General features: G+C 53.0%; 1 protein-coding gene across 2 annotated transcripts; it reads right to left on the reverse strand.

Annotated features, from left to right (window-relative positions):
* Window positions 1-2,746: 2,746 nt before the first annotated feature.
* On the reverse strand, window positions 2,747-11,114 carry FARSA (phenylalanyl-tRNA synthetase subunit alpha). Of its 2 annotated transcripts, none has more exons than XM_065873478.1 (13): window positions 10,929-11,114; window positions 8,960-9,097; window positions 8,775-8,873; window positions 8,568-8,686; window positions 7,962-8,054; window positions 7,748-7,876; window positions 7,556-7,671; window positions 4,775-4,859; window positions 4,564-4,663; window positions 4,303-4,471; window positions 4,095-4,172; window positions 3,818-3,932; window positions 2,747-3,140 (listed from the first exon to the last, which is right to left on the reverse strand). In XM_065873478.1, exons 1-13 carry the CDS (start codon window positions 11,073-11,075, stop codon window positions 3,002-3,004), a joined length of 1,527 nt encoding a protein of 508 aa, XP_065729550.1. In that variant the 5' UTR covers window positions 11,076-11,114; the 3' UTR covers window positions 2,747-3,001. The 2 variants fall into 2 exon arrangements, with proteins under 2 accessions (XP_065729550.1, XP_065729551.1); XM_065873479.1 differs by having other exon boundaries at window positions 4,303-4,468; window positions 10,929-11,097.
* Between the last annotated feature and the right edge of the window lie 1,232 nt (window positions 11,115-12,346).

The following is a 12,346-nucleotide window of genomic DNA, read 5'->3' on the forward strand; positions in this document are numbered from 1 at the left end:
TTTGAGGAGTAGCCAGGCCTGGTGGCGTGAGCAGGGCTGGGGGGAAGCAGTGGGTGAAGGATGAAGGGTTGGGACTTCGTCCCAACTGACTGGGAAGGAGATGGAGCTCCTTTTCGGGACACCTGTCACATTGCTCACAAAAGGGAGACAGTGGGAATCTGCTCACATCGCTCAGCCCTTCTGTGCAGGGCTCTGTCCCTGGCCTCACACTAGAGCACACACCTTAACACCTACGTTCTGGAGAACTGGGTTTCAATCTGGGCTCTTACCAATGGGGGTGATCATTAAACTGCCACTCACTCTCAAAACCCATCTTTGTCAAATAGCAAGGTGATAAAATCTAAAACATGAGACTATTATAAGGGTTTCAGGGATAAACATTTGGAACACATTAAGAGTTTAATAAACAGTGGCTAACAGTATCTTGTGGCAAAGCTACAAGTTACGTGAGATGCATCTTCCTGCAGCATCAGATTTAAAGATTTGAGGATTATCTACTGGGAAAAATCTTTTTTTTTTTTTTTTTGGTACGCAGGCCTCTCACTGCTGTGGCCTTTCCCGTTGCGGAGCACAGTCTCCGGATGCGCAGGCTCAGCGGCCACGGCTCACGGGCCGAGCCGCTCCGTGGCATGTGGGATCTTCCCGGACCGGGGCATGAACCCGTGTCCCCTGCATTGGCAGGCGGACTCTCAACCACTGCGCCACCAGGGAAGCCCCTCAGACTTACTTTTAAGCATGCATACACAAACACACTGGCACCAAACCAAAACAAAGGCAACACAGAAGATGCAGGATGATTTTTATGGTGCACAGTCTGTGTAACATTCGAAACCATGCAAATTGAAACCGTGTCTTGTTAAAGTGACACATGTTAAGTAGCAACAGTTTAAAAGCACATGAGAATAATAAATACCAAATTCAGGAGGCAGCAACCTTAGTGGGCTGGGGGCAAAAGAAACTAGGACAAGCTCATAGGGTCTTCAAACCATTAGTCGTACAGATCCAAAAAGTCAAAGATCAAAGCAAATATAATCTATGCTCAGATTCGAATGAACTAGGGGTGGATTCTTGGGTGCTTACTGTATTATGCTTCATATTATACATGCTTCACCCTCACCAGCCTTTACTTTTTACATGGCTTCTACCCCTCCCCCATTTCTTTATCTGTTCATCCTGTCTCTCATGCCTCCCCAGGTCCCTCCCCACCCCCACCCCACGTCAGCTCCTGAAGGCAGGGACCTGAGCCAGCTTTGCCCACTGCTGGGTCTTCAGCTCATGAACACTGCTGGCACTTAAGAGATGCACGTTTCAAACTATTACAGTTAGAACAAATGGACAACAAGGTCCTAATGTATAGCACAGGAAGCTATATTGAATATCCTGTGATAAACCAAACTGGAAAAGAATAAAAATAAAAAAAGAGGGCTTCCTTGGTGGCGCAGTGGTTGAGAGTCCGCCTGCCGATGCAGGGAACGCGGGTTCGTGCCCCGGTCCGGGAAGATCCCACATGCCGCGAAGCGGCTGGGCCCGTGAGCCATGGCCGCTGAGCCCGCGCATCCAGAGCCTGTGCTCTGCAACGGGAGGGGCTGCAACAGTGAGAGGCCCGCGTACCGCAAAAAAAACAAACAAAAAAATACTAAAAAAGAATGTCTGTATGTGTATAACTGGGTCACTTCACTGTACAGCAGAGATTGGCACAGCATTGCAAATCAACCATACCTCAAAAAAAAAAATTTTAAAAGTAAAGGTGTACATTTATTGAATGAAGGAGTATTTTTCTGTATTCCTGGATTATTTAATTATAAATAAACAAAAGATTTGAGTGAGGAGCCTTGGAAGATTGGTGCCCCCAGGCCCTGGGACCAGCAAAACCCATGGTCTCAGCTGACTGCCAACTGCCCTGGGTATAAAAGTGGCCTCATGGTTACATAAAAAATTGTCTATGTTTCCAAAAGCGTGCTGCCCCTGAAGATCTGGGCTGAGCGACGTGGTGACTTGGATTGGCTTTGAAATATTCCCATAGAAACAGGTGTGAGATGCTGCTCACTGTTCAGTGTGAGTGGTGAGTTCATGGAGCTTTATCCTACTCATTCATCTCTATTCTGGGCTCATTTGAAATCCTTGAGAGTTTTTTTTTTTTTAAGAGTAGTATTTTAGGGGGAGGAGAAAGGGATGAATGTGTGGAGCACAGAGGACTTTCAGAGCAGTGAAAATACTCTCTATGATACCATAATAATGAATGAATACACGTCATCATATGTTTGTCCGAACCTACATACAACACAGGGAATCAACTGTAATGTAAACTATGGACTTTGGGTCATTATGATGTGTCAAGGCAGGGGGTTTATAGGAAATCCCTTTACCTTCCACTCAATTTTGCTATGAACCTAAAACTGCTCTTAAAAAAACAAAAAGGGCAGCTTTAAAGGCTTAGCTTGCTATACGCCCCACCCCACCAATGCTGGCTCCCAGTTGGTGGGAATGCTGGCTCCTGGGGCCCCGACGCCCGCCTTGGCCTCCCCTTCCCAAATGCCCCTTCCACAGGGGTAGGGGGTTCTGTTCCCTTCACCTAGAAGAGACCTGGCACCAGGAGGTATATCAGTAAATGCCTGATGGAGCTAGTCTTCCCTGGTGGGATCTGGCTCAGGCTGGCCAGGGGTTCCTGAAGATCCAAGACCTCCAACCCACCACGCCTCACACCCAGGGCTCCAGCACCCCTCCACCCCTAAGGAAAGGCACCAGATGAGGGCAAGTGCCCACTTTATTAGCCAGCAGCTGGTCTGCAGGGCTCCCCAAGGCCCACCCTCACAGGTGGACAACAGAATGAACCTGCTACCCGCTCCCCTGTCCCTGGGACCCTGGGGCCAGTGGGGAAGAGGAGATACCAGGGGCAGGGGGACTGGCCTCACAGAGGCCTCGTAAGTACAAGGGGGTCACTGGCAGGGATGCAAAGGGCAGCAGGGTCTTGGGGAAGGCGGCCTATCCAGGGCGGTTCGTGTCATGCGGCCTCCTGTGTCGACGGGGGCCCCCGTTCGGCATCTAGGCGGCACAGGGGACTGTCGTACACCATCTGCAGGTTCACCTTGTGGCCCACCAGCTCCCGGATATTGTTGATGCCGTATTTGATCATTGTCGGGCTTGGGAGGGGGGACATGACATGGTTTAACACGAGGTCAGGTCATGCTCTCTTCTGATCAGAACCTCTCTTATCACCTTCCTTGAGTAAAAGCCCAAGTCCTTCCTGGGGCTCAAAAGGCCCTGCTCAATCTGTCCTGTCACCTCCCCACCCTCATCTCCTCCCATTCTCCACCTTCACTCACTCATTCCCTCCAACCACACTGGCCTTCTTAGTGTTCTCCAAACACAGCAGGCCCGCTCCAGCCTCAGGGCCTTTGCACTGGCTATTCCCTCTGCCTGGAACGCCATTCCCCAGATATCCTCACGGCTTACCAATTCACCCACCTTCAGTCTTTGCTCAGATGCCACCTCCTCTGAGAGGCCTTCCCTGACATCTCCTTAGCCCTCCCTGCTGTGTTTTCTCTATAACACTGCTTTTAGACATACTTTAAGCTTTACTTGTTGAGTTATTTATCTCACTAATTATCATCCTCTGTGTTCCACTAGCACCCCTGGCTTCATGGAAGTAGAGATGTGTATGTCATAATCACAGCACAGGACTCAGTACACAGCAGGTGCTCACTAAGCGTTTCTCAAATGAATGAACGAATGAATGGGGCTGAAAGTCTGCAGGCCCCCATGCCTGGCAAGCCACCTGAGTAAGGCAGCCAATACCCTAAGTGGTTTGGGTACTCACCGCTCAAGGGAGAGGCCCCAGGCAATGACTGACACATTCTCAGGGAGCCCCATGGGCAGCAGCATCTCGGGGCGGAAGATCCCAGAGTTTCCAACCTCCACCCACTTCTTCAGGCCTGTGAAGGCAAGAGAACGATGGGGCGGCTTGTGTGGGTGATACTGGGCCTGGCAGTTAGCTTGGGAGGTGGGGTGTGGGCTTGGCAGTGACGGGGACCTGGGCTGAGCCATGGGCAGCCTGAGACCTCCCTCCCTGTCCCAGTACTGGGTTCCACCCTGACCTTGATGGTAGCTGAACACTTCCATGCTGGGCTCGGTGTAAGGGTTGTAGGTCGGCTTGAAACGCAGCTGGGTGATACCTGGGTGGGGAGGCAGCCAAACAGAGTGGGGTTGGGGGTGGGGCAAAGGGGGAGGAGAGGGGCAAAGGGGGAGGGTCAGGCTGACGACCAAGGCATCCTCCTGCTTGCCCACCCCAGCCCGCCTGCTCACCCAGCTTGGTGAAGAACTCCCGCAGGACACCCATGAGGTGGCCTAGCGTGAGGCCGTGGTCAGCCACGACGCCCTCGATCTGGTGGAACTCGGCCAGGTGCGTGGCATCTAGGGTCTCATTCCGGAACACACGATCAATGGAGAAGTATTTGGCCGCTGTGAAGGGCTTCTAGAGATGAGAGGCAGGCCAAGCCCGGGCATGGGTGAGAAGGTCAGGATGTCAGCCCTGGCCCCTCCAACGCTGCCCAAGCCCTGCCACACCTTCTGGGCCAGGCGGTAGAGGGCACGGGCGCTGGCCGACGTGGTGTGGGTGCGCAATAGGTTTTTCCGAGCCTCGTCCAGTTTCCAGTTGTATTTGTACCTTCAGAGGGACATACAGGAAGTCCATGATGCAGCTCACGGCCCCCAACCTCTTTCCCCCGACACCCCTGGGTGTCCTGCCCAGGACCCAAAGTCCTGGGTCCTGCCTTACCCCTGTGAGCCGTAGCCGCCTTGAGAGTGGGTCCGCTTGACGCGATGGACGTAGTCCATTGGGAGCTGCTGGGCCTGGGCTGGATCTGGGCAGGACAGAGCAACATCTGGTCAGTCAAGGAGCATTTCTCAAATAGCCACCGCCCTGAAAACAGATAGTGACACAGGCAGCTCCCTCCCCCGCCCTCCACAGCTGCCAGAGGGTACCTGGGAACACCTCAGTCACAACTCTCCTCTGCCCAGAACCTTCCGTGGTCCCATTTCCTCTTTTTTTTTTGGCCATCCTGCACAGGACTTAGTTCCCCGACCAGGGATTGAACCTGTGCCCTAGGCAGTGAAAGCGCAGAGTCCTAACCACTGGACTGCTGGGGAATTCTCTCCTCCCACTCCTAACTGATCAGTTCCTCCAGCCACAGGGCTTCCCTGCTGATCCGTGAGCACACCAGGCATGTGCCAGCCTCAGGGCCTTTGCACTGGCCATTCCCTTTGCCTGGAACTTTCCTTCCCCAGGCATAGCTCCCTCCCTGACCTCCTTCCATCTTTGCTTAAGCAGCCTTCATTTTATTTTATTTTTAAAAATATTTTATTGGGGCTTCCCTGGTGGCGCAGTGGTTGAGAGTCCGCCTGCCGATGCAGGGGACGTGGGTTTGTGCCCCGGTCCGGGAAGATCCCACATGCCGCGGAGCGGCTGGGCCCGTGAGCCATGGCCGCTGAGCCTGCGCGTCCGGAGCCTGTGCTCCACAACGGGAGAGGCCACGACAGTGAGAGGCCCGCGTACCGCAAAAAAAAAAAAAAAATTTATTTGGTTGCATCAGGTCTTGGTTGCAGCAGGCATGCTCCTTAGTTGCGGCAGGTGTGCCTCTTAGTTGTGGCTCACCAGCTCCTTAGTTGCAGCATGCAAGCTCTTAGTTGCGGCATGCACGTGGGATCTAGTTCCCTCACCAGGGACCGAACCCGGGCCCGCTGCATTGGGAGCACGGAGACTTTTTTTTTTAAATTAATTTATTTTTGGCTGCGTTGCGTCTTCATTGCTGTGCGTGGGCTTTCTCTAGCTGCGGCGAGCGGGGGCTACTCTTCGTTGCGGTGCACGGGCTTCTCATTGCGGTGGCTTCTCTTGTTGCAGAGCACGGGCTCTAGACGCACGGGCTTCAGTAGTTGTGGCAATGCAGGCTCAGTAGTTGTGGCTTGCAAGCTCTAGAGTGCAGGCTCAGTAGTTGTGGCGCACGGGCTTAGTTGCTCAGCGGCATGTGGGATCTTCCCGGACCAGGCATTGAACCCGTGTCCCCTGCGTTGGCAGGCAGAATCTTAACCACTGCGCCACCAGGGAAGTCCCAAGCAGCCTTTATCTAATTAATTTAAAATAAATTTATTTATTTTATTTATTTTTGGCTGCATTGGGTCTTATTGCTGTGTGCAGGCTTTCTCTAGCTGTGGCAAGCAGGGGCTACTCTTCGTTGTAGTGCGCGGGCTTCTCATTGCGGTGGCTTCTCTTGTTGTGGAGCACGGGCTCTGGGCATGTGGGCTTCAGTAGTTGTGGCTCGTGGGCTCTAGAGCACAGGTTTAGTAGTCATGGTGCACGGGCTTAGTAGCTCCGCGGCATGCGGGATCTTCCTGCACCAGGGCTCGAACCCGTGTCCCCTGCATGGGCAGGCGGATTCTTAACCACTGCGCCACCAGGGAAGCCCGCGGCCTTTAATTTAAATTGACAGCGTGCTCCCCCACCAACATAACGTCAATTCCCCCATCACATTTACTGCCATCTTTCATTGCCGTGTTTACAGCTTACTTAGGATTAAATGCATATCTCACCCAACCAGGATATGCGGGTCTCATCAGGGCAAGGATTTCTGTCTCATTCATGGCTGTGACCCAGGTGTTTCACAGAGACTTTGGCACACAGGAGCTCAGTCATATGCTGAGCGAATGTGCAAGTTCTTATGACTCCCTTCCAGAGACACAATTTTAGTGCATCTTAAAAGCCTGACATCAAATCCCAGGCCCACCGCCTATAAGCTGTGACCCTGGGCAAGTGATGTCCCCTCTCTGAGACCTAATTTCCTCATTTGCAAAACAGGGCTAACAGTCTACTTCCTATAGTTGGTGGAGAGATTAGGACGGTGACAGCTCAGTAAGTTTTATATATTTTTTTTTTCTTTTTTTTGGCCACACTACGTGGCATGTGGAACTTCCCTGACAAGGGATCAAACCTGCGGCCCCCTGCAGTGGAAGCGGAGAGCCCTAACCACTGGACCACCAGGGAAGTCCCACGGCTCAGCAAGTTTTGGATGCTGAAATGATGACAATGGCGCTGTTGCTCCCGGCCAGGTAACAGGCACCCAACAGCCTCATCTGCCCTGCTGGTGGGGGAAACAACCACCATTTTGGAAAGTCATTCAATTTCAGAGAGTACTAAGGACTGTGGAAGAAAGAAAGAACTGGGAAGCAATGTTGAAGACTAGCAGTGAGGAGCTTTCAGAACTTGGGGGGACAAGGGCATGTCAGGGTGGGCTCTCTGAGGTGATATGTGAACAGAAGCTTCATGCCAGAGCCTGCCATGAAGACCTGGGAGAAGACAGTTCTCGGCAGAAGCCACAGCACGGGCAAAGGCCCTGAGGTGGGCAGGAGGGGAGGTGGAAGAAGGTAACAGAAGTTGATGATAGCAGCTCACACAGGTTTGTCGGCCACACTGAGGAGGATGGAGTTTATCCTGTAAAACGGTATGCCACCCCAAAAGGCTCTGTCCAGTCCTGGCACCTCTGATGGTGCAGCGGGGCCCACCCACCTCGCAGGAAGAAGGTGTCATGCTGGTCCCGTGCTGGGTGCTGCTGGGGCTGGAAGAGTGCGTCAAAGTTCCAGAAGGAGCTCTCAATGTAACTGTCGGTCGGCATCTCGGTGAACCTGGTGGGAGACACAGCCTGACTGCCCTGCCTGTGCCAAGCAGGTGGGCTAGCCCCACCCCTGGCCCCATGCTTACCCCATCTCCAGGAAGATCTGCCGGAACTGGGTGCGGACCTTGAGCAGGGGGTGCAGGTGGCCGCTGTCAGGGAGGACGCCATGGGCCGAGAAATTGTAGGGCTTGAAGGGCCGATCCCGCCAAGAGCCACTATGGGGGGATGCAGGGTACATGGGTCTGGTGGGGGCTGCCTACCACACCCCCATCGGCCCCCAACTCTGGGGCTACCCCCTACCTGGAGATCATCTCTGGGCTCAGCTCTGTTTCCTGCTTGGAGATGCTGGTGCTAAAGGCACTGCCTTTGCTCACCCAGTAGGTCTTCAGGTTCCTGAGGCCAGAGGACAACGCTGTTACCTCCTCCAAGTGGTTTCCCTTGACCTCCCATCTGATGCTGACCCCAAAGTCACCCACCAAGTCATTCTGCTGTATTTCCTTCCTGACACTTACCATCTCTGGAATCCTCTTAGCTGGCCCCGACCTACATCCCTATGTTCATGCAGTTACTCATTCAACAAACATTTACTGAGAACCTAATGTGTACCAGGGTCTGTTCAAAGCACTAGGCATATAGCTGGGAGTGATAATAATAGGTCAAGTTTAGAGAGTGTACTCCACACTAGGCTCTGCTCCATAAAATCACCCCATAATCCTGTGTGAAAAGGAGCCATTTTACACAGGCATAAACAGAAGCTTGGACAGATCAGGTGACGTGGTCAAGGTCACACAGCTAGCATATGACAGAGCTGGCCACCCTGGCCCAGTGTGGGCAGAATGGCTCCCCTTCAGCTCCAGGGCCATGCAGGTGACACAGGTGTGAGCCTAGGGGGCGGCACCCACTCACACTTCAGTCAGCAGCTTCCTCTTCCTGAGCTCGCTCCTCTCCTTCTCTCCCAGCTTCTCGGACTGTCCACCCTGGACCAGCTGGAGCCGCCGCTGCACCTCATCCTCCACGCTATCCACCTGCCACAGTGATGGGTGTGAGGGGCCGTGAGGGCAGGGGGCCCAACTGTCCGACTACCTGTCCAACCACCGCCCGGCAGGGACTCACCACTCTGAACACCCGGGGCCCGTCGGCAGCACTCTTGTCCACTCGGATCCACTTGTTGGACATGGCCTTGCTGAAGCCCACCTTGCCACTGGGCAGTCGCTGTGGGAGCAAGGCTGCAGTGAGGGGGACACAAGGGTCGCCCTCATCCCAACACCTCCCTAGGCCCTGCCCACTCAGACTCCTACCATGAGCTCGCTCTGGGGCAGGCCCTCTGGGGGGACGCTGCGAAACACCCGGGCCTCATGGCTGCCTTCCCGGGCAATCTCCTCGCCCTCAGTGGTAAGCTCCCAGCGCTTGGTGGAACGCAGCTCAGCCTCGATTATCTGTAGGAAAACAAGGGGACACGGGCAGGGACAGGGTTCAGATCCAGGCACCCCCTTGCCGCAGCACTGGGGACGCGGGTCAAAGAACAGCCTGTGATGCCAGCTTTGCCTCTCAGCTGTACCACTTCCCAGCGGAGTGATCTCGCCTCGTTGAGCCTCAGTAGATCTTTTGTGACACGGGAAAAATGACAAAAATGATTCACACCTCCCAGGGTGAGGTCAAGTACTGAGGGTATTACCTGCCTGGCAAAGAACAAATCCTATCACTTTTGAACCTGGGAAAGATTTTTTTAAAGTCTCGGGTGAAATGATTTATTTCCACACTTACATGCATCTCAGTGTAGCCAGATGTCAGAGAAGAACCCAGGCTGCCCACATTACACACAGGAACCCTAGGCTCCCCTTTCGTTCTAATTCCTAGCTCTGCTCCTCTCTTGCTGTGTGACCTTGGGAAAGTTGCTTAACGTCCCTGAGCAAATTTTCTTATCCATGAGAGAAGGGTGTGGTGGGCTCTACCTCAGAGAGTTGCTTTGAGTAACTAAATTAATACACAGAAAGGATGCAGAGCACTTAGTATGCAGCAAATGCTGCATAAATATAACTACTACTACATTAATATCATCGTCATCATCCTTACAATGAACCACATTAAACCGCCAACACTTAACCCTCAGTAGCCTACACAAATGTCACTCACATCAATCAAGGTACTGTCATCCCATACACCATAGCTTCAATCCCTTTCTGCACTGACGACCTCGGGCTTCAAATCCAGGTTTGCCTGTTCCTTCTAGTGACAATGATCAAGATTCTGACCAGTGCTTAGAAGTTGTCACATCTGCAATATGGGGATAATTAACAGTGCCATCAACTGAAGGTCACATCAAAGATTGGATGAGGAATGTATCTGAGGCCAGAGCAGGGCACATCATGTAAGCTTGATGTTTTCAGCTATGTTTTTTGAGTCCTAGCCTCATGGATCCAGCCTGCTGGGTGACCCACGGGTCGGTCAGCAACCTCCCCCTCTGGCTCCATCACCCTTCCCTTGTCCAAGTCAGAAGGCTGGGCTTCATCCGAGCTACCCCTACATTTCCATGAACCTTATTTCATTCCTTCACCTGAATCCCTTCTCCATTCCAGCTGCCTCCCTACAGCCAGGTACCATACCCTGTAGTTTGGGGATGTGCCAGTCTCTGCCACTGTCCCCTTGCCTCCAGTCCTGCCCGCACCGATCCTTTCCAAGAGTGATGTAGGCAGTACACACATCTCATTGGCTCTAGCTCCTGCCATGGCCCCCCAGTACCCCTGTGAGACAAAGACCTACAAGGCCTCGCAGAATCTGGCTCTGCTGGGTCTCTCTCACCACTTGTGCCACCTCCCTACCCCACTGATCCTTAAAGTGCCGTGGCTTTTCTACTCAATGCAGAAACCCGACTCAGCTGTCAGCTCCTTTGGGATACTCTCCCTGATCCTCAAGGCTGGGTCTGCTAACACCTCTGGGTTCCCCGTGCTTCCTCCATCCCTCCGGTCACTTGAGTATATTCATTATACCGCAGCCTGCGTGAAGGCGGCGACTGCGTCTTTCTGGTCCACCATTCTCCTCTCCACCCCCTCAACACTGATCATGCCTCAATGGACGTTTACTGCATGAGGAACATCCGTACCCCGGGGCCCTCACTCGTTCCTGACTCCCCGCCTGCGCACCGTGGGCGGGACACATACAATTACTCCTAACCAGGCCTGAGATAATCTGGCCTGGAGGCAGAGCCCTCCTGGCAAGGGAACCGCAGGTGCAAAAGCGAGGAGGCCCGGCATCACCGGCCCAGCTCACCTCACCCAGCGCCTGCAGGCTCTTCACGGCGCCCACCACGGTCTGATGCTCTACGCCCAGCTCGGCCGCCAGTTCAGCGCTGTCCAAGCCGCCATCGGCCGCCTCCAGCCGCTGCAGCAGCACCTCCGCCACCGGACCATCTGCCATGACTGCTCCCAGGGCGCTCGGCGTGTGCCTGCCGGCGGTCAGAACAACCGGAACCGGAACCGGAACCGGCGCCGGGGGGCGTACACCGTCATCTTGAGTGTGGCAGAATATGCTGCAGGGGTCGGGTGCCGCCATCTTGAGCGTGTCACTTGAACTTAAGAGGGGGTTAGGGACCCGGTACTGGCTGGGCTGGTGGTTTCTTGTTGACCAGAGAGGTCAAATTAATACCATCAAAGACAGACTCACAGCATTGTTTTAAGCTTCACCCAGCCTCACCAGCAGGGGCTGTGTGACCTTGGACTTCCCCCTCTCTGGGCCTCAGACCAGTCCTCCCTTGGGGATTCTTTCTTACCCCCACAGGAGGGCTGTGAGTGGTGGACTCCAGTTATAGTCATCCTGCTGATGTCAACTACTTTTATTTTTTCTATTATTATTTTAAAAATCTATTTATTTATTTGGTTGCACTGGGTCTTAAGTTGCAGCTCTCCAGCTCCTTGGTTGCAGCACATGGGCTCCTTAGTTGTGGCTCCAGGGCTCCTTAGTTGCGGCATGCATGTGGGATCTAGTTCCCTGGCCAGGGATTGAACCCAGGCCCCCTGCATTGGGAGCATGGCGTCCTAACCATTGCACCACCAGGGAAGTCCCTGATGTCAACTACTTTTAAATTTTAAAAGGGAGTCTGGGTAGGGACCAACCCTATTTATAGAGGGGAGAAGGACTCAATAATAGTATATTATTGAATAATATATTCAAGGTTGCAGCTAACCTGTATGGACGTTCTCCCCCGTGCCCAGCCCAGTGCTAAGTGCTTCAGGTGTCTTACTTCATTTTCCCCAAAACTGTATGATGTAGATACTGATATAATGTACATTTCACAGATGTGAAAACTGAGGCTTGGAGGGTGGTATGCCTTGCCCAAGGTTCTGCAAGGAGCTGGTGGACAGTGTCAGAAATTATAAACACTCCAGAACCTGCCCCCTCCTCCCCATACCCCTGCTCTGAGAAGACCAATGTCAGGAAAATCATTTGTAGTATAGATCAGTGCTGTCCTATAGAAATATAATTCAAGATACTGGGAATTCCCTGGTGGTCCAGTGGTTAGGACTCCACTATTCCACTGCAGAGGACACGGGTTTGATCCCTGGTCAGCATGCCGCAGCTTGGCCAAGACAAAACAAAACAAGAAATATATTTCGAGATAGAAATGTAATTTTACACATTTTAGTAGCAACGTTAAAAACAAAAGGGGTGAAATTAATTTGAAGAATTTA

The sequence above is a fragment of the Phocoena phocoena genome, chromosome 3 (assembly GCF_963924675.1).
Source record: "Phocoena phocoena chromosome 3, mPhoPho1.1, whole genome shotgun sequence".
Classification (NCBI taxonomy): Eukaryota; Metazoa; Chordata; class Mammalia; order Artiodactyla; family Phocoenidae; genus Phocoena; species Phocoena phocoena.

Excerpts from the sequence above, each read along its gene's own strand:
- FARSA (XM_065873478.1), bottom strand. The coding sequence starts at position 11,075 with ATGGCAGATGGTCCGGTGGCGGAGGTGCTGCTGCAGCGGCTGGAGGCG. Across the intron at positions 8,055-8,567 it reads AGGAAGCTGCTGACTGAAGT|GAACCTGAAGACCTACTGGG; the intron begins GTGAGTGGGTGC and ends CTCTGGCCTCAG. Across the intron at positions 4,472-4,563 it reads TCTACCGCCTGGCCCAGAAG|AAGCCCTTCACAGCGGCCAA; the intron begins GTGTGGCAGGGC and ends TCTCATCTCTAG.